Raw genomic sequence first — 22777 nt, 5'->3', positions numbered from 1 at the left:
GGGCTTGTTTACTCCTAGCTAAGTGAGATTGGCAATAATATAATTTAAGTAATTGTAATAAATTATAAATCAAAAAGTACAGTCTGCCTCCAATTAACTTTTTTACACAGGGGAGAACACTTGACCTCTCAGAACCTCATTTTCCCCATCTGTAAAATGGGATGAAAATAATACCAAGTAAAGGTCAGGAGATGGTCGCTCCACAATAATGTGCTTTAGTTTTAAAAAGTACCTCAGGACAGGCCACGGTGGCTCCACAGGCAGATTTCTTGCCTGCCATACTGGCGACTCAGGTTCGATTCCTGATGCTTGCCCATGTTAAAAAAAAAAAAAAAAGTACCTCATACTCTTTCTGAACCTTAATTTTATCATTTGCGAATGTAATTGGGTTAGACAATCTCTAAGATTTGTAATGTCTTTATACTAAATAAAAGCAATGCCCAAATTTTAGATAGAAATGGCAAGCTAATCTCCTTATGAATAGCTATTTGAATAAAACAGTTTGGTAAAAGTCTTTACCTATCAAAAAATAAAAAGGAGTCGTAGAGAGCAGCAGTCTTTTTAAAATGTGACTATATAGCTTAAATATCTCCTTATATTTGTACATCAGTGTGAACAGCCCTTCCTTGTTCACTCAATACATAGCCCAGGACATGGAAGTTGCATAAAGCTTTATGTAATGATTAATTCTTTCCTGCCTGTTACCTTTCTAAGAAAACTTGAGGTATCATTACCAGCATTAATACCTTGGTAACCCTAATAGATTCTTCAAGACTGTCTTTGAACCTGGACTAGGCTAGAGTTGTCTGGAATATCTCATTTTAGAGTGGCTGGGTGAGAACCTCAGACCCTCTCTGGTCACAAACAGCCTTTACCCCAGGCTGCTGTACAGATATGATTATTTTCTATTTGTACCTTGTTGCAAAAAGGATGGAAACCACTGGCTTAACATGTGATCGTTGTAAAGTAGAAACTTTACAGTAGTTCTTAACCTACTTATAAGTAGGTTCTTATTATGAAGAACCCATGAGTTAAAGATTTTCCTAAAGTGAATATGTATAAAAATATAATTATTGGCAAATTATATCACCATGAGATAAGTTTAAGTCAGATTTTCAATAAAACTAGTTTTTTTTTAATTCTGGTAGTAACATTTACTTTTTCCATGATTTGTGTGGGAAAAGCCTAAGAATTAGCTTTAGTGCCAAAATAATATAATTAGCAAATTCTAATTTAGGTAGAGCCTTTCTGTTCTTTAGTCTGGAATACAGCAAGAGGTTTTGAAAGCATTATAAAGAGCAAATAATTGTTCCATTATTCTAATAAAAATTCTCATTTTAAAAAAGTAGATTTTTCTAAAGAGGATGAATTTGTTCTATACCTTTTTCTGGGACTATTCTCCATTAAAAAGCTTTAAATTACTTGTTATATTTATCTACTTTAAACTCTAATAATTTAATTATCCTATAAATGTAAAATAACTAGTATAATTAAAAGTGTTTCATTTTTAACAATGGGACTGTCCTTGTAAAATTGAATATAACTATTTTTATAAGAAAAATCATGTTTTAAGTGTAGCAAGGAAATGTTTTCTATAAGGAATCCTATTGATGATTCATTCCCAAATTACCTTTTGCTTTGAATATAGATTTTCTTATTGAGGTAAAAGAAGCCAAAGTACAGAGAACATTTTGACTCAAACATGTTAGGTCAAGGGATGTAAACGGCTAATTATAAAATAAAAATAACCTTTATCACAAATACTAAAAAAAGAGTCAAGTTTTTGAAACCTTGGTCTTCATACACAGTTTATATTGTAAATACCTGAATTAAAGAACTTGTTTCTTTCAGTACTTACTGCAGGAGATTTAAGTCTAAGATGAATCAAATTATTTCTAGGTAATTTGGTTTTCATAGTAGAATTCATTACTGGACAATACTTGCTGCTGTGTTTTATTTAATGTCTACTGGTAACTAAGCTCAAATAGTTCCTTTGGCAGTATTTTTCTAATTGTATGTATCATAGAGCAGATATATCTCTTACTATTTAATAAGATATTTTATTGTGTTATAAATATCTATGTGATACTAAATCAAGGATACTTTTTCCCAGCTTCACTTCTCTAACCATATATTATTAATTTATTTTTAGGTATAAGATTCCAAGATGTAGAGGTAGCAGAAACTCTACAACCCATGCTCACAAAATATGGCAACAGTGTACTTGAAGAAGCCAGAGGAGAAATAAGAAATTTGTATGTATTTATTCTTTTTCATGGTCATGTTTTTTTTTGATCTACCCTCATCCTTTATTTTAAACAAAATTAGGTTATATATAAATACTTTGCTCCACTAAAATACATCCAGTTCTGTGGAGTAAAACAGGTATTATGAAGCATGTTATCAGTAAATGAAAAATACAGTTTACCAAACTGCATTCATGAGTTTCTAGAATAGGCCTCTTTATCATAATTTCTCCCCAAAGGAGTAGCATTAAGTCCGGTCACTTAGAAGAGTATAAGCTTTAGAAGCAACATTCTCATTCCAGAAAAGTATGGTTAATTTTTTTTTACTCAATTAATTAGCCCTTTTTTGTGGTTTTAAAAAAAAAAAGAATAGGGACAGTGGCTTAAAAGTTTGGAGTTATCTGACCTACACGGATTTCAGATTTTGTTTCCCTGTGATTCTGTGGAACTGCATTCTTCATCATGCCATGGTTTAAAAAAAGTCACTTCTGTGACATTTAGCTTATTTTTCCAGTTAATCAAAGCCTCATGGTTGCAGTGTCAGTGAGTTACATAGATGTAGGTAGGGTACTACCTGAATCATCAAAAAGTAACAGTAATACTGAATATGGGGTGAAGAAAATACTTTAGATAGTTGCTTAGGTATAATATGGGCTTAAAATTATTTCTTTTGGGTATTTTAAAAATCAGTTATAGTAACAATTAGACTATGAGAGAATGAAACAGTGAAAGATTAAACATCGTCTTGCTACCTGATAATCAGCTGAAAAGTCAAGGTTAATTACCAGTTCTTTGAGACTCATTACACTGGAATGCTGTCAGATGTGATAGAGATGCGGGCGTGCCAGAGACCATTAAATATGTTTGGCACATTTCCTGCCATTCTTCCCCAAAGTTTTAATTTGGGTGATATAGACAGATGTACGTATGAAAGAACAAAAGCGTATCAATTCCCTGACCAGATTTTGAAGTACATAATAGGTAATCTGTAAATACTTGCTTAACTGAATTAAACCAAAGTCCAATTCATTTCCTAGGATATTACCTTGCAAAAAGCAATATTTTGAGTTATTACATATGTATTTCCAAATTGCCACACTTAATCTGCTACAGTCACTATTTGCAGAGGCACTTAAGGTAAAAGTTTTAACTGGTTCTTCCTCTTTATTATGAAAAACTTATAATTCTTTGCCTTGATCGTAAATTCTGCAGTTTTTTCTTCAAATTACAAATTCTTGTAAAGGTTCTTTATTTCAGAGAAAATGTTGTTCGGTCACAGAGAGACCAGATAGAAGAGTTAGAGCATTTGGCTGAGATCCTGAAAACTCAGTTGAGGCGGAAAGAAAATGAAATTGAGTTATCTCTTCTTCAGCTTCGAGAACAGCAAGCTACAGATCATAGGTATGTTAAAAACAGAAATTGCACTTTGATAAGGTCAAAGTTAGTTTAAAATACTTTATGATGCCATTAATGGATGAATTTATTCAATTTAAAACTCATGTTTTTACATATCGTTCTTCATATGCGCCCACTATCTAGATTTGCTAACTGCACTCAACAACTCTAGTCTAAGGGCAGTTTTCCCCAACTTGCTCTGCTAGTTATTGAGCCCTTTCTGATGGGTGGAAATCACCCTTATCCTGTTTCTCCCACTTATTTGTCACATTTGAACAGACTGCAGGAAGTTCAGTCCTGCCACTCCATTGTAGCCACCTAGAGAAAATTGAGTGAGAAAGGCTCAGCTGTTGGCATAGCTGGTACTTCAGTCCAGCCTTATTTAAGTTCTTTTCAGTCTTAAAATATAGTAAGTCCCATAATATAGTACCTGTTTGTGATTCCAAAAAGATGTTACCTCACATAATATCCAAAGTTTGCACTGCATTCTGCTCATTGTTATTGATGACAGTGGCACCCTTCAGTAGTCTCTTCTCTGCCTCTTCATTTTTTGACATTTTTAAATGTACAATATTTTTTTCCTATCCTCCTTTGTCACTCTAGTTCCTAATACCTTTTTCCCTATTTTCTGCTTTTCCGTTGTACTTTCAACAAGACAGTCTTTTTACTTCTTGAATTTTTTCCCCTTTATGTTTTTTCATTTTTTTATTTTTTTGATGAAGCATACCCCAAAATAGAGATAGTTTTATAATGAAATTCCATATACACTTTACCCAGCTATAACAATTATCAATATATTACCCAATCACCCTTTTTTCATTCAATTAATTAGAATTAGCTCCAAATGTCATGTCATCTCACTCATAAATACTTTAGTATGTATCTTTGTCTGATAAGGAATTGGGTTTGTTTGTTTTTTAAATAACCATCATGTCATTATGACACCTAACAAAAGTAAACAGCAATTCCTTAACATCATCTGATAACCAGTCCATATCATACTTCCATAGATATGTCTTTCCACTTTTCATTTGAATTAGAATCCAAAGGCTCCTCATTGCATTTGGTTGTCATGTCCCTCAAGTCTCTTTTATCACTCTCAATTTTTTTTAAACCAGACCTAGTCCTTCTATTCATTTTTCCCTTTCCTTGGTGTGTGATATCATACTAAGTAATGAGGTTCTTATTTAGAAAAACCAAGTAGGGATTTTGGGTTTTTCTTATCATATACAAAGTTTAATCCTCTTTTAACAAACTAACCTTACATTGTAGTATATGACAGTGCTACAGAAAGATGCATAATATCAGATTTGTTTAAAATTAAATAAAGTGGGCTAAAAATTTATGAAAATATGAATATTTCAAGGATTTTAAATATTAGAATGTATTTCCTATAATAATTTATATTCCTAAAAAAAGTTATTTGTAACATTAAATTATATGAGTGGAATAGGGATAGATGATAGGGGAACAAATGTTAAATTAAATTTAGTTTGAAATGCTAGTGATCAATGAAAGGGAAGAGTAAGAGGTATGGTGTGTATGGCTTTTTTTTCTGTTTTTGTTTTATTTTTCTGTTGTCTTTTTGTTTCTTTTTCTGAATTGATGCAAATGTTCTAAGAAATGATCAGGATAATTAATCTGCAGCTATGTGATGATATTGTGAATTACTAATTATAGATGTAGACTGGAATGATCACATATTGGGAATGTTTGTGTTTCTTTCTGTAATTTTTTTTTAATTAATAAAAAAAAATTTTTAATTATATGATGAAATGTATATCCAGTGACATATATACCCTTCTAAGGGCAGAGCCAAAGAAATATGAATATTTTTGAGAATTACGTCTAAATGAGGGGATAAAATTTGGACCCTGGCCCTAAATCAGCTTGACTATCTAGAAGTTACATATGTAACTCTATGAAGAACTGATTTAGACTCAGCTTTCTTGGAAAACCATGGAATAGTTCCTTATGAGGAACCGTGCTGAAAAAACAAATCCCAACACTGAGTATGGTGACCTTAGTCAATTGCCAAGAGTTATATTTAAGATAATATTTGAGTATAAAATGCCTATACTTAGATCAGGCATCAGCTTGGGGCCCATCCCTGTTAGCTCTACCTGACACTGAATAGAAGGTCATCACAGACTGATGAAAACAGGGACTGTTTTCTCTTGTTATATTTTTCACGTTCCAAGAGAGTAGAATAGATAATGTATTGGCTCTTCCCTCTTCCCAGAAACAAGACTTACAGTGTTAATGGAAAAGCAGCTTTAAAATCTTTCAGTGTTAAGGTTAGAATAGCAGAAGAAATAGTGCGATTAAATAATACCAGCCAGAGACACCAACAAATACACATAGAAGAGTTTACCTTAAAAACAAAACCACATTAAGGCCTTCCACAGAGAGCTAAATTATCCACTCCATAAGAGTGTGTTTTTTGTCACGTTATGAATTAGAAGAAGAAAAATAAGTAAAGGAGCTTTTGTTGCAGAGGCCAAAGAATTAAATCAGTTTGTACCTTATCTCACTGATTTTACAAAATTGAAACTTCACATGTGATTTGCTTAGCAGGAAAGATACCTGTAGTGAATAGTATATTGTTTCTTGATATAAAGTTGTTGAAAACTGAATAAATGACTTAAAAAAGGAACTTCTAGGCTTTTTTAAAAATATGTTTACACATCGCTCGATACTTTATGTATAACAGCAATTTTTTTGAGACTAATGGAAAACTGTTGAAAAAATGTTGGGGAGAATATAAAACATGGTATAATTTACTGTAGAGAAAAATCACAAAATGGAAAACATATTTAAACTCTCTTTCACGGATACATTATTTCAGATTTGAAATTCTAGAAGTCTGATCTGGATGTTGGATTCCTTGCTCCAAACATAAACCTAACGTTGTTGTAATCTTCAGAGTGGTGGCGCTTGATATTTATGGCAGAGAGCCTTTTCATAGAATATTACAGAAACTCTTCATAGTATGTGTTTAATAGACCAGTTTGGTTTGGCATCAGCTTGACATAAACTTTTGGTTATCCAAAGCCCTAATTGCTTTGAAGTAAAAGCCCAGTACTGCTCTTTTTTATTAAAATCATGTTTTTTCCTGTTGTTGTGGTCTATTTTGGAAGACTGAGTTGTGATTTTTGCATATGTTCTACATAATGCCTCATTAGCAAAAAATCTTGTATCATTTACAAGTAGCCTGAATGTCTGTGTTGTTTTGAGCAAAAATCCATATTAAAATTTAAACAATATAAAAATATACATTTTCTGCTTATTAAAAAGGAGCCCTTAAATTAAATGCAAAGCAATAACCAGTGAACATACGAACATAAACATTAAAATCAGAATCATTGTACCATTTATTGACTTTTTCAACTTCAAAAATATTTGTATTCTCACCAAATGTGTAGCTAGTTTGAACTAATTTTTTTTTTCAAATAAGCTACAGATCATATATGTACCATGATGTCCCAATGGTGAGAATTTCACCCAGAAATGTTTCAGATACTCTGACTTGCCTTCTCTCATATTGGATGTTACAGCACAGAGGGCTTTTACAGCTGTAGAGTAAGAAACATCCAGACTTTAGGGATTCTCTGTTTCCTCTATACACAAATAAAGGATTACTTTCTAGCATTCTAAGTTTGTCCCCAAATTTTTATTACAAACGTACAAAAAAATTGTCAAAATAGTAAAGTGAACATGCAGCTATCTTTCACCCTTTTGCATATTGTGCCAAGTACAAGGTTGTCTCCACCTGCTTATGCACAAGCAAGTGAGTGAGTTCTCTTTCTGAACCATTTGAGAGTTAGGTACATATATCATAACACTTCACCCTCTGTACACTTCTAAGTATCTTCTAAGAACAAGGACATCCTCCCACATAACCACAATACACCTATTACATTCAGGACATTTAACAATGATATAGTAGCATCATCTAATACACAGTCATATCCAAATTTTTCCAGGAATATCTTTATAGCTGTTTTAGTACATTCTTTAATGGCCATAACTAGCCATTTTGTTTTGTTTTGATTTAGGATCCAATCAAAGGCCATGCATTGCATTTAATTGTCATGTCTTTTAAGTTTCCTTTATTTGATAGTGGTTCACAAGTTTTCTCAAGCCCATTGGCACTTGCTTGCAAAATGCCCCTCAACTTGACTGGGGTAGGGATAACCATACAAACATATACAGAGGAAGATCGATATGCCATTTTTAAAAAATATATAATTACCAAGCTTTTACTGTTTGTTTTTAATAACTTAAAATTTGGCCCAATGAAATTTCTTATATCCCCATGTGTGTATATATGTGTGTGTTTTGTCATTCTTATCAGATTTTTCTGAAATGGCAACTTGACGTATTTTCCTACACTTTGCATAAACCACAAAAGTCACAATTGATAGTAGCTAGTGTATTAGTGCATATGTGAGAATATAAACTTAAAAAATAGGAACATCTTAGAGGCAGGAAGCAACTTAGAATAGTGGGAAGAATTCATTTCTTGGTCAGAACTGGATTTGAGTCCTAGATTCATCACTTATGGACTCTGACTAAATTCTTTACTTCTCTAATCCTCAGTTAGCTACTTCAACTGCAAAATGAGGAGATTGAAATGGGTAAGTCATCCCCTAATCTTTTAAACAGCATCCACTTTTCCTCCTAGGGATGTTGAATTTTTAAAGATTTTATCTACCAAATAAGCTGTATTTATTAATTTAATCATTTTAATGATTTTTGCCTTCATCAAAGAACTATATCATACCTATCACTGCTCCTAATAATTATGAAATAACCCACGTGATTGTACTGAGTTGGTATAATTTATAATCAGAAAATAAAAATAAAATCTTTACTTCACTTTTACAACTTAATTGCCAGCAAATCTATATTTCCTGTTGGATGTTTTCAAATATTGAATACAATTTCCATATTCCTAGTACTATCACTGTAAATCTTTAGTTAGAATCCATTAAACTTTATTCTAGCTTCATTTAAAAATGATCCTCTTAAGAAGATGAACCTGTATTTGGGTTTTTCCTGGTCCTAAGCAGTCCTTGAGAGTGCTTCCTATATTTTCATCTGAGTGTGATTATATGCATGTAGTGAGCTGTCCCCTCCATTTCTTGTGGGTGGTGACAGTACTATAAATCAATATTGAGTTGTGATTTATATTTTGACCCAACATCAAAAGAAAGTTATGATCCAGAGCCAAATAAACATACACAGACAAATATTTTCTTTTATGCAACCTGAAGCCAGGGAGCACTATTTTCACCTATGAACTCAAGTAGCAGGTTTGAACAAAACCATCATCTTTCAAATGGTCTTTCCTCAACTTCTTTAGTGATGCTTATTCCATTCAATTTACTAGCAACCTCTGTAGTCCTATTCATAAGTAGTACCCTTGCTAGTGATTATTATCCATGTATCCCTAAAACAAAATATGAATGACCAATATTTCTTTCAACAATACACGTGCCACTTTTAAAAAACAAAATCCTAAATGTGTATGATTCCACTCATGTGAGATACCTAGAATAAGCAAACTTGTAGAGACAAAGTAGATCAGAGGTTACCTGGGGAGAAAAGGAATAGGGAGTTATTCCTTAATGGGTACAGAATTCCTGTTTGCTGTGATGAAAATGCTATGGTAATGGATGGTGATGATGGTAGTTCAACTTTGTAATTGTAGTTAATGGCACTGAATTGTACCTTTAAAAACAGTTAAAATGGGAAGTTGTATGTTAGATACATACAATGTTATCACAAGAAAACTTGTAAAAGAAAAGAACTAGTTTTGTAAACCCTGTTCATTTTTTACTTTAGCCCCCAAATTTAGTCAGCCTAAACCTATTTCTCACAAAGAGTCTCTCCATTCTATCTCATAAATATTTGACCTAACTTCCCAGAATCTCACAATTTAGCTGCTATGTCCTAAGACCTTCTCTTCTAGCTGACGTTAAATACTATTTTATAACATTTTAGTCTTAAAAATCAAGAGACTTTTTAACTTCATAATCCTTACTATAGGAAAGAATGAAATGTCAGCAGTGGGAGGGGGCATAGGGAGCAGTTAATTTCCCCTTGGGCATGAAGTATATGAAACTTTCACTGGGACAAAGATTTTTGCTTCTTAAGCTTTCATATTAGACTATACATTACATAGCTCCACTGAAAGTTTTCCCTTCTTTAGTATATCTGAGGTTTTAAGTTTCTGGATTTATTATGGCACCCAGTAGCAAGCTGGAGTCAAGTGTTTTTCAAGGCTTCCATTAGAAATTCCTTTTTCAGAGTTTATGACTTGACTGTTTCAAATTATATGAGAGAAACTTGGCACACAGGTTGTTGATCTGGGTCATTTTTTTCAACATAAAATCTAATTTATTTCAGTTTGTTTTTAATCTAGAAGTGGGCCAACACCTCTTGTCGTAGTTTTTAGAAGATCTGATCATAATTCTAAATCATATGTGTCTGTTTTCTGTAAAAAAGAAAAAGAAACCACATTTTCCAATTTTAGTTGTCTATACTTTTTTCAAACTCCTTGTTGAAAAATCTGAGAAATTTATTTTCACAAAGCACTTAATTAGCATGCTTAATATCTGTTTGCAACTCATTTCATCATGTGTAATGCAGCATGTATGAATTGATGCATGACTTTCATAGTTCATCTGAATGTTTTATTGTCCATTCTTCTTTCTGTTAGAATGTAATCATCCTGAAGATTTGATATTTCTATCATACTGCTGTGGAACAGGGCAAAAAGAATCTTGGGTAGAGGTCATTTAAAATTCTGTTAATAAATCAGCCTTGTATTTGTTCTTCAAATGAAACCAGCCAATTCCTTCCTATATAGAAATCTAGAACTGGCCACTTGGTAATGACTCTAACCTCCCCTTCCCTTCATCATATTTTTCACACTTCTTGTCATCTTTATGTGACATCTCTTTCCCTCTTTTCTCTCTCCATTCCACTCTGATTCTTTTTTCCATGTCATCTGTGTAAAAGGATTCTCTTGATTGTCAGATTTGCGATGATTTGCATTGTCCACCTTCCTAAAGACCAGACCGCATTCACCATGTTGCTGTTTTTAATTCTTATGTACTTTATATCATGAACTCATCACTTTTGGCTTAACAGCAAATCATCCTTTCCTTCTGATTGTTAACTTCAAGAATATGCACTCATAAGAATAATTAAAACCCCTAAAACTGACACTTAAAAATAATTATCAAAGACTCGCAGGTTTTGTATTCTCCCAAAATAGGTGTAGTCCATGGTGCACTGACTTTTTATTTACAAGTAACACGTAATACTGCTTTTATAAAAATATTTTTCTAAATACTACTTGTGTTATATTTATTCCCACTCACTGGACATGAATAGTGTAAAATGCTAAGTACTTTTCTTAGCAATATTTTGAAAAGTTTAAACTCCAAGGAGTTTAGGAAAATATTCAAGAAAGCATCCACTGATTAATATACTGAAAAAATTTCAAATATACTTACTGGCCTTTGCCTTATAAAGAAATTTCAACACTAAGACCTGTCTGCATTATTTCTGTGACCTTAGGTGGTTGAATGGGTTATTGGGCCTTAGTTCTTTGTTACTATTATTATTGTTGTTGTTGTTGTTCAGACATATCTGAATCTTCTTGAAAATATTCACACATTTAGAAACAAAAGAAAGAAAAAGGAAATATAAGAAAAGATTTGAAATTATTTGAATTATTAGCCTGTTCTTCTGTATCAATAGATGTCACTCACTGTTGAGTGATCAGACCAAGATATTTTGGAGAAAATGGGTAAATTATATTTTGGCTTCTAAATATGACCGACAAAGTGAATATTTTCTTTAGATTTCATTTAAAATACATTTTTCTTATCGTATAATTTTTTGAGCAAGTAAAGGTAATACCTAGAGGAAAAGTAGTGAGTGTACTTTTGAATTTGTGCTCAGAACTACTAGATAACATGTGTTAGATGCCATAATTATTTTAACATTATGTTAAGACTTTACCCTGGGCAAGATCCAGGTTCTTGGATTTGTTTATCTTCTGTGTGAGGACAACTAACTGTCCAATGCCAAAATACAATGAACTTTCAAATATCAAAGAGGAGAACTAAGTATTTCAAGTCCTCAGCTGGTTTACAGATGTGTAAGCTTTGTAGTCAACTTTCTGGTTCCAGTAGGGCATTGTGACAATTTTTCCAATATGTGTGCACTAGATAAGTTTTGGAAGTAAAATTACTTACTTTAAATAATGAAATTATTTTCCACATATAAATTCTCATATTTATTTTTTCTTGAAAAATGAACTTTAAAACCAACCTTCACAATTCAAAAAATATTTTTGAATATAAAACATTTAACTAGAGAAACTTTATCAGGAAAATAAATGTCTTTTGAAGACAGGTATTCATTTAGATCTATGATTAACCTTTAACAAGATCTTCCTGTTAAATTCTACATTTGCTTTAATCTCAGTAGGAAAAATACAAAATAGTATTGCAGCATATAGGGTTTCTATATACCCTGTGGACGTCAAATGATCTCTTACAGCTCAAGGCACATCTGCAATGTATTTAAATGCCAGCTTTGGGCATTATTAGTATAAAATGCTAAGTCACTTTTTAAAGAAATATTTTGAGAAGTTTAAACTCCAAGAGGAAACTCCAATAAGTGATAATCTTATGATACCATCTGCTTTGAGGGAGTGGTGGGAAGATGAGTGAGTGGCTGCATTGCATTGCATATTTTTCACTTAGGGAGAGTAGTATGATAGTTCGCCTTTTAAACAGTTGTAAATTTGATGGCTGAACCATGGCTGTGCTAAAGACTGATGTGCTGTTTTACTATCTTTCAGGATACTACAAAATGATTTTAAATCCATATTATCAATAATTGCAGAGGCTATACACTTACCAAGTTTGAGTGTTCCCTTCAATTTCTGAGAGTCTGAGTTTATCAAAGTTCAGGAATAATTGTTGATTGGTTTTAAATAATAAATCTGTCCTAAGTGTATAATAAACTTAAAGCCTTGGCAACTAATGTGCAAGCTTGTAAATATTTTCTAGCTAACATTAAATGAAAAATTGTGAAATGAAATGAAAATTGTAAATGAAAACCACCTTAGGTTTTTTTCTGTATTTTTTTTAACTTGTCTCTTTTTCTCTTAAACACAATTTTGAAGGTCAAACATTCAAGACAATGTAGAAATGATTAAGCTTCATAAACAACTAGTAGAAAAAAGCAATGCTCTTTCAGTAATGGAAGGAAAATTTATTCAACTTCAAGAGGTATTGTGATAATTTATTTTATATGATAGATACAAAGGATTCCAAAACAGTATTAAAGTTGTATTTTCATTTTAAAAAGCGGAATGATCTGAACACTAAAAAGTAATTTTTTAGATTGCTCTTTTTGTTTTTGAGTGCATATGTATTTCATATATTGTTTGTTGTTTATAACAATAACTAAAGAAATAGCTAACTGCTTGGTCTTTTTATAACTATCAATGTCATCTTAAAACAGTACACAAATTTATCATAATCATGTCATGCCAAGAACACTTATTTTGAACTCTTTATCTGATTGCATTATGAATACATAGTATTGAAGGTTTAGAGGCTCTTTGCACTCATCTTCAATACTAAAGATTTAAAAATATACAAATCATATTCTGTTAAATATTTCCTTTTCAAATTTTTTTTGTCACTGCTATTATCAGAAAATATTTGAGTACCTATAATGCTAACTATCTATATATTTATTTTAAACCTTAGCAATTCAGATTGACAGTATTGGGACTCTTCATCCCTAATGAAGTGTTTTAATAAGGGCTGTGACATCACAGGAATGTGCCATCAGACAATTTATATTTATTGGCACTGCATAATTAACATGGGTTCTGGAATTAATGAATTCTAAAACATTCTGGATGAGCAGAATTCATATTAAGCAGTACTTTCTTTGATGTAGTGAGTCAAGGAAAGCAGTAAATTGATGTGAAGCACAGGTTCACCTGAAGCCTAAATTCACTACTGAATTAAATAGTTAAATATTTTGAAATCATACACTGAGAAGTGTTTTCAATCCTGAAGGAACCTCCTTAAATGCCAGGTAAAAACTATCTTCCATATGAATGTAAGAGTTTGCAGAAGAGAAAAGACACTTAGGGAGTAGAAATGATAGCACTCATCTGCAGATAGACAGAAGAGGGAAATTAAAAATACATGTAATTGAAAGCAGTTTCTAAAATGAATTAAGAAGCCCAAAAAAACAATTATACATTCTCTTAACACTTTGACCATTTTGATTTCCATTGAATGGCAACCTCAGGGATTTTTTAAACACCAACAATAAGAAGTGTCTGCAATAGACCAGATACTTCTTTTGCAGATTGAAAGAGGGTAGAGACTTGAAAGTTTCAGGACAGTAGCCTCAATGAGGTGAAAAGACCAGGGAAAGCTGGTTAAAGATAGTGTTCTATAATAAGGGCAAGATTAAAGAAAATTGGCCTGAAGTAGCTCAATAGCCGTGTTGTTTTTTTTTAAGTGAACGCAGAAGAACTTCAATAGAACTTAAATAACTTTAATTAGCAGGTGATGCATTATATGTTATGGTCTTATGGTCACTATACAAAGAATTTAATGTAATCAATCTTTTCTACTTACAGAAGAAGTATGTGGCATTTAAATATATAAAACTAAATTTAATATATATTCACAGATAGGCCATTTAAAAAATTAAGATGTTAGTAATTTAATTTAATTGTATGTAATTATATTTAAAAGCTAACCATCCAAAGCTGTTTATTTGGTGTGGTAGCAAATCCTTTCAGCTTGAATATCTGTGGTCAGCATTTATTTTTGACCCAGGCTGCAACATTTTAAGACAGCATGTCTAACCACTGTAACCACAGCAAAAAGAAAAAAATTAATTACTAAAACTAATTTACTTAGTGGTCACTATCAACAAGTCAAAAATTGGGAAATAAAATAAAGGACAAAAATAGTTTGCAGTATGTGGACTCTGTGCTAAGCTAACCCTGTATTTTCTTCCTGTGTCAGACTTAGGTCAAGAGGGTCTCCTCCAGACAAGAAACACATACTTGTTTGTGAAGTGAAGAATAAACTTTATCATGTAAATTTTATCAGTAAATTCATTTGTGGTATTGTAATTGTTCATTCAAAGCATAATCCAAAAATAATTTTTTAAAGATTGTCTTCTTGTTTTAATAGAAGCAAAGAACTCTCAGGATCAGCCATGATGCCTTGATGGCAAATAGAGATGAGCTAAATATTCAGCTTAAAGAGCATCGTTTAAAATGCTGCAATCTAGAGAAACAGTTACATTCCATGACATTTTCTGAAAGAAGAATAGAAGAGGTGAGCTCCCAAAGACTGGCCTTCTGTTACTTTAAAACTTCTGCAACTGTTTTGACTAAAACAAACATTTCAAATATTATTTTTATTTTTAAAAATTATAAGCTACATATTTAAGCACAGCAAAATATAGTTATTAATATAGTATGTAAATGGTAAATCATAGTTTAAAATACTTGATAATGTGATGAGATCCACTATTTATCTAAAAGATTAAAGATTCTTGAGTAAAAAGGAAACATTTTGAAACAAGTTATTCTTGAGTAAAAAGGAAATATTTTGAAACTGATGCCAGTGTTACCTACTCTCAACTACTTTCTCAACTATAACATCTTATTAGTCATTTGAGATACGAAAATAAAATTTTAGGAATATATGTTTCTGAGAAGAAGGTTGTAATGTTCCACTACTCAGGAATTTCAGGAAAACTCATCAATTGTTGCTGGTTCTGCTAGCACAATCTTTTGCTGTGGTCTGTTTAGTTCTTAAGGAATATGTAAATAAAATAAGATGTTTACATTCCATTCTGATCTTGAATTTTTTACTGTCTCTATCACTGTCACCAAAATAGAATTTTGAGAATGGAAATGAGTTTCAAGAGTACTCTGATCAATGGGAAAAGGTTGTAACTACAAAATGTGCTTGTGAATAAAACTTAAAAATAAATAGTAGAGTACAGAAATCTATATTTTAGTCATAAAGCTGTAATTATTACCCTGAGTTTATTTCTAGAAATATTATTCATTAAGATCAAATATAGTATACACTTTTATTTATTTATCAGATGGGCAACTGACTATTTATAAATTCCAAGTAATGTGAGAAATTGTGTCTTTTAAGTAAATAGGGATTAATACAGTTTATTTGAACCATGAACAAGAGGAAAAGTTAATTCATTTATTCCTTTATGAGCCATATGAAATTTAATACAAAATTAATATAATGATAGAATTCGTCCAGGGTGGGGTTAAAAAATATTATGTTTCTCCAGACTTAACAGCAAGCTTTTAATATAGTCTTAAGTTTTGGCACATGTTGCCGTAAAGCAGTGCATATATTTCTACTAAATTAAAACAAATACTAATTTCGTATTTATTTAACAACTTGGAAAAAATCAATGCTGAATTAAATATAAACAGTAAATGGTCTCCTTAATAGCTGCAATTTAGAAATCAAGACTGAAACATGCTAGTCTCCTCCCCTTTGTTTTTTTTTACCCCCATGAGCTTTTTATGTGATGATCACCTAATGTGTAATTTTCTTTTCATTTCAGCTGCAAGATAGAATTAATGATTTAGAAAAGGAAAGGGAACTTTTAAAAGAAAACTATGACAAACTATACAACAGGTAAATCGTGATTCCATATGTTCTTTCATTCTCTTGTTTGAGCTCTTTTATATCAAACAATTTAATGTCAGACAATTTAATACTGATTAAACAATAAATGATTATAAAATATGTACATACGTTATAAAAGAAAAATAAGCTTTTTTTAGGCTTTGGTGATAAATTATTTGGCCTGAGCATTAGTCTATCACTACTAAGAAAACTATACTGCTTTGTTGCCAAACTACTATCATTAACTGAACTATAATCTTGTTATAATTGAACTTCTGTCATTAATGAACAAATTATAGGCTGGCAGGCACTGTACCAAACACTCTACATACATTATTATAAATTCCTCACAACAGTCTTGAAATGTAAGCATTGTAAATGCCTACAAGGAAACTGAGCAGGATTAAGTAACTTGCCTACTTAAACAAAATTATGATGTAATAGATCTTATATTTGGACCTCTTTTGTTCTCATCTATTTGACCTCTTTTGTTCGGCCTCTCCAACCTCTTCCACTGGCCTACTCAGCCTGGTAGCTGAGTGATTCTGTTGGGAGAAGGCAAGGGTGTTTACTTATAATTATCTTTGTTCCTTATAAAGAGAAACATAAACATCTTTATTTCAAGATAAAATATAAAGGACCATTTTATTTTGTTTCTTGATCTGCCTCTTAATTGTGATATTTTAGAAAATAATCCTTCTAGTAATGTTGGAAAGGAAATTCCACTCTTCAGCTAAGTTTGGTTAAGTGATACAAATTTATTTCTTTCCTTCTTTCTTCCTTTCCTTCTTTCTTCCTTTCCTTCTTTCTTTCATCTATCTATATGTATATATATATTAGGAAATTTTATGTGTGAAATGAAACATTCATGGAATAATGGAACTGACATATGTTCAGAAACTTTTATTGATTTACATGTATCATCGACAACTTATAATTTCAAATAATTTAATATTATCTGAATGCAAGAAAATATGTGCCATTTGGCCATTACATCATAATTTTCTACTTCTCCCCTAATTTGAGAATTTGCTGAACATATTTTCCTGAAATAAAAAACATCAAACCTAGCTGAGAATAATGCATAAGTAAAAATTTGAGAAAGATATGTTTTTGTCATGTTTACTTTATCATCCAAAAAACTTTATCTTTCCATATTAGAAGATGATTTAAGAGGGTAAATCAAATTTTGGAGGTTTTGATTATTTTTGTTTTATGTTCAGCTATATTTATCTGTCACATTAAGAACAGACTTCCTTATACTGCTTACATTTGAATGTTGTATGTGATAATATGAAAGTGGGTGCAATCAGTGTCAAAACATTTAATGTCACTTTACCATAAAATCCAGCAAGGACACATGATGTATAGCAAAAAATTCTCTAATAACAACTTAAAAATATATATATGTAGTATGTTCGCAAAAGCAACATTGGAAAAATACAAAAACTAACATCGTCCCTAAGGTTCTTTACAGCTCTTCTGTTTCATGGCAGGTATTCATCATTGCCAACAGCTAGTGCACAACAGACCTACATATACTCCCTGTTTAGTCAGTCATAATGATAGGATGTTTCTACAAGGAGAGCATTTGTTACTGAAAGTTGACTAATTTTCAGGAGAAAAAATATGATTTGCAGATTGCATTCTCATCTTCCTTTTTCAAATGAAACTTTGAATGTGTTTATTCTTTGACATATGACATATTAGAGATCATCTGATAAGATAAAGCCCTCATGTTCATATTTGGTATGAGCCTTTTAATATGCTAAAACATTTTTGATACACTGCCGAGAAATAAGTTTAAATTTTTAAGAAATGCTGAATTTAAGATTTAGAATAATGTTTTACAACTAAATCTTCCTCTTCCTTTAGGAAAAAACTATATACTACAATATAGTGAAGCTGTGTCCCTTTTTTTGAAATTAGTATAGTTTCAGGGCCCTATAAATATAATGGTCCTTCTCTTATAATGTAAGGCCCCTTCGGTGCCTGCCCTCGCACTCCACCATCTAAGTCTGATTCAGTTAATTTGAGATTGATCCAGAGAATCTTTTACAGGTGATTTTAAATTAATAGCATCTTGAAAGACACTGATCTAATGCCTATGAGAAGAAAGGATTGTTTTAGCTTTTGGAGGTGATATTAATCCTTTTAGAAATTGGGTATATCAGATTTTTACAATGTGATAGCCATCTAATCTTCAGAATTTCAAAGAGCACTGTTGACCATCTGTAGATTCTCTGTTGTCCGTTTCTGTAAAGTAAGTACCTATCTCTTTTAGTCATCAGGGGTCAGGAAAGCTCATATGATCAAATATGAGCACATTGTCCTTCCCAGAAATCAAATTCTGAGTATATTTTGGGCATCCTTTTTCCTTTAGCAAATGAAGTATCCTGATACCAATATGTATTTAATTTTCACTAGACCTTAACTAAAATATCTATGGATTTCTTTATTGATGATTTAGAGTTTATTTTTCCCTATCTCTCAGATTAGCATGTCCTTGAATATTGTAGTAAATGGAATTTCTTCTGTAAGGAAAGAAAAGATCTTAGAGTGGAGATGAATTCTTGGGGCTTTCATTTCAGTCTTATCATGTTGTTGATCAAGAGTGTGTATTTCCAGTATGCTGACCCATGCTTACCAAATGGCCATGCCAGTGACCACAGGCGCCAATGGGCGTTCCTCTGCAGACTGACATTTTATCACTTCCATGATATAATGCAACAATGAAATTGCACAAAGACCAACTATGATCCCCTGCCTCGGTTGTCACTGTAGGCAATATACAAAAGCATTGTCATGAATAAAAAGTTCTCAAAGACTGTTCTCATATGTAGATCTAATCATGTACACAGCCCTTACAAAGAAAATGGAGCCAGATGTGGTTCACCATTTATAGTTACACAGATGGCTCTAAGCATAGAGGAATACAGTAAATTCAAAAGGAATTCCTCATGAAATTCTAGTGGAATGTAAGTCTAAATTTAGAGGAAAGATAGCAGTGGACTAAATTCAGATTGACTTATGCTGATTTACACTAGTATTTTGTGGGTTTGGAAAAACCAGGCTGCTAAATTGTTCTTAATTTAAACACATACAGCTTCTGATGTTTCTGCCAGATTAGCTGTTGGTGATCTTTTTACTGGTACTAATACTATTGGAACACTACTGTTTCTAATTTTTGGCGTCTGATATAATGTGTAGTTATGCCTATTTTATCATGCTAATTTTTTTCCGGGTGGTACATACTTTTAATAATACAAGACACACACACATATACATATATACACTCATATACATGCATACATATGTATGTGTTTGGTATTGATAATTTGGCCAGATACAAAAAACTTTTATTTGTTCTTTATAGAAAATGAAAATATAAAGGAATATTCTTTGCTTTAGAATTTGTAATACATATTTTATTTGGAGTTCATTTAAGTCTAGGTAACTATACCTTTGATAAGATTTCTTTAAGCTATTGTTACATCAGAGCCATGCATTTTTTAATGTTGCATATGTGAAATGAGAATATTGATAGTGGAAGAGAGACTTAGAGAAACTTCTAGAATTCCATTTATTTTTAATGTGTTATTTTAAGTGCAGTAGAAGTATTCATAATATGAAATGAATTTACAACTTGCAATTTTGAAACTATGTCTGCCCAAAAACATATCATCTCTTTTGGAATACAAACCTCAAGACTAGCAGGGAGCAAAATTAAGTGGAATTTTCAATAATATGATTCCCTTCCATTTATTTCATCATCAGTATAAAACCAGATTTTGTAATTTTTTTTTTTATTTACTGGGTTTAAAATAAAGGGTCAGCACTGCTGATAATTATTCAGTTACATTAAGCTTCACAGTGGTTTTCTGCTGAAATAAAGATTAAGATCAGTTTTTCCAAAACCTGGTCATCACCTGGGGAACTTTATAAAATTATGAATTCCTGGGTCCTATGATCTACCTTTTTACATCCCCCTAAATGTTTTTAGTGCAGCTAATCTAGCACCAGTGTTTAGACCAGCATTTGGGAAACACTGCAGATAGTCTAAACAAATGTTTACTTTTTGCCTTCTGTATACTATTTAGTTTTTTTTTTTTTAACTGGTCTTTTTTCTAATACACTAGGTCTTGATCATTACTAAATTTTAAGCCTATTTTAAACTGCTACACTTTTATTGAGGAATAGTAATTTCGTATTTGTTATTCTTATCAAATTCAGAGCATTGGTTTGCATCCCAATCATGTGTAACAAGTAAAATTGTTTGTTCTTAGCCTATTGCTTTTTGTTTGTTATGACAAAAAAACTGCATTATCAGTGCTTCTTAATATCAGAATTACTGTCTTGTGGTTCAGTATGCTATCATTTTGTGGTCAGTATTTTGTGACTATGCTTGTTATCACTAACTCTTAAAATATTTCAAAAAAGACTCTAAAATTAAAGATCAGGTAGAGTGCATTTTCTCTGTATTAAGTTGGGTTTGTATGTGGGAGAGAATGGTTTTGTCTGTTGTCTGTTGCTGAGGTTTGGAATTGTGGATTCCTCTGGAGTATGTACAGTATCTGAATTCCTTCACTAGTCCCACAAAATCTGTATACTGCCAACTTTTCTGACTTTAGAGCTCTAAATTAAGGCCAGTTCCTTTGCTCATCCCACAAACTCTTTCATGTTCCCTAACCGCAGCCTATGAAAGGCGCCTTGGTTTCAACAGCAGCAGACCAGCATATGTTTACTTAATTCCTAAGACATGATGACAGTGGTCTCTGTGCCACTAAAAGCTTTTCTCTTTATTATTTTCGGTTGAGGTTGATTTCCAAACTTTTCTTGCATGTCCCGTGTGTTTTGCAGTGCCTTCAGTGCTGCCCATGAAGAGCAATGGAAATTAAAGGAACAGCAGCTGAAAATACAGATTGCTCAGCTCGAGACTGCCTTAAAATCTGATTTAACAGACAAAACTGAAATCCTTGACAGATTAAAAACTGAAAGAGGTACATATAAAATAATTACTGACTTACTCATTTCAGACATTTAATGTTTATTCATTGAAACATTCAGTGTTTTTTGGAATGCCTGCTGTTTGTCAGGCACCTTGCTATGTACTGAAACATAACCTATATTAACAACCATCCACTTTCATGAATTTATTGGTTCCTCAGAATTTCCCTTTCTGCAGCCTAAAATATATGCCAAAGAAAATCTTTCTCAGGGTTTCATTATTCATGTTGTCTTTAATCTATTTCATTTTCCCAAATTCTGAGCCTTTTTTTATTCAAAAGTCAACCACTGTTTATTTAGACTAATATGTGCTAGGCACTGTTCTAAGTTCTAGGAATACAGCCTTGAATAAAACAAAGGAACTTGCCCTCATGCAGCATACATTTAATAGGGAAAAACTGACAATAGTTAAATAAATATGTAATGAGTAAATAATGTAAATAAATACATGGTGGTAAGTACAATGGAAAAAAAGTAGGGTAACGATGACAGGAAGTGGTGGAAGTTGTTGGCTGCTATTTTTGATAGGTTGAAAAGGGAAGATCTCTCTGATAATGAGATGTTGAATTCTATTCTACAACAGTAAGCTGAAATACAAAGAAGCCTTGTCAAGATAATCCTGCTAAAATAATAACCATTGATAAGTTTCATATAATGAATCACAGATCTTGTCTCATAGAAGTAAAATAATGTATAATTAAAGTAGATGTCAGAATTTCTATATTAAACATGCAAATGCACAATGGGAGGAATGAATTATTTGCTTCAAGTGTTGTATCTGTTAGCTCATCTGCTAGAGAAACCAAGTGCTGTGATAAGGTTGTTCCTTTTGAACATGAGAAAGCATAAATATTTAATGCAGACTCAGTGGGAAAAAATTACCTATCTAGTGCTGTTATATATTAATTTAGATCACAAATACCTCATTTCATTGACTATAAGGAACATCATTTTTCTCACATTGTAATTTCTTTGAAATTGAGATACATCTTGTGGACTGCCTTTTTTTTTTCATACTTTAGCAAGTCTGAAATTAGAACACATAATCGATGGGAGTCTTAATTTCAATGAACTATGTTAGTGCAATATTTATTTAACAAGTTATTAAATCTCATTAAAGATAATTTATGAGAATTTACCTAGATGATTGTGATGTAGAATAAAACGGGGACATGATTTCTGATCTGGTGGACATTTCAAGTTTTCATATCAAAGACACATAGTTCCTGATTTTAATGTGCAATATTGAATATCTAACAGAGTGCTTTGTCTTAGCAGTTGTTCAATAAGTTCTTGTTCACTAAGGGAAGTGAAAGCGCTCTACATTCCCTTTCTTTCCAAAAACAAATATAAATTGCTCATTCCTATACGAAAGGGAAATTA

General features: G+C 31.9%; 1 protein-coding gene across 7 annotated transcripts in view; it reads left to right on the top strand.

Annotated features, from left to right (window-relative positions):
* The window catches only part of RPGRIP1L (RPGRIP1 like), a 161689-nt gene that overhangs the window by 58479 nt on the left and 80433 nt on the right, over nucleotides 1-22777 (top strand). For all 7 annotated transcript variants that reach the window (XM_077132456.1, XM_077132455.1, XM_077132453.1 and 4 more), the window contains 6 exons: nucleotides 2153-2255; nucleotides 3504-3647; nucleotides 12856-12961; nucleotides 14906-15052; nucleotides 16323-16396; nucleotides 21248-21387. In XM_077132456.1, the coding sequence (XP_076988571.1) occupies nucleotides 2153-2255; nucleotides 3504-3647; nucleotides 12856-12961; nucleotides 14906-15052; nucleotides 16323-16396; nucleotides 21248-21387 (714 nt within the window). The remainder of the gene's footprint in view (nucleotides 1-2152; nucleotides 2256-3503; nucleotides 3648-12855; nucleotides 12962-14905; nucleotides 15053-16322; nucleotides 16397-21247; nucleotides 21388-22777) is intronic.

Source organism: Tamandua tetradactyla, chromosome 16, assembly GCF_023851605.1.
Source record: "Tamandua tetradactyla isolate mTamTet1 chromosome 16, mTamTet1.pri, whole genome shotgun sequence".
Lineage (NCBI taxonomy): Eukaryota > Metazoa > Chordata > Mammalia > Pilosa > Myrmecophagidae > Tamandua > Tamandua tetradactyla.
Note: the sequence above shows the minus strand (reverse complement) of the source record. Positions and strands in the feature narration are given on the sequence as shown.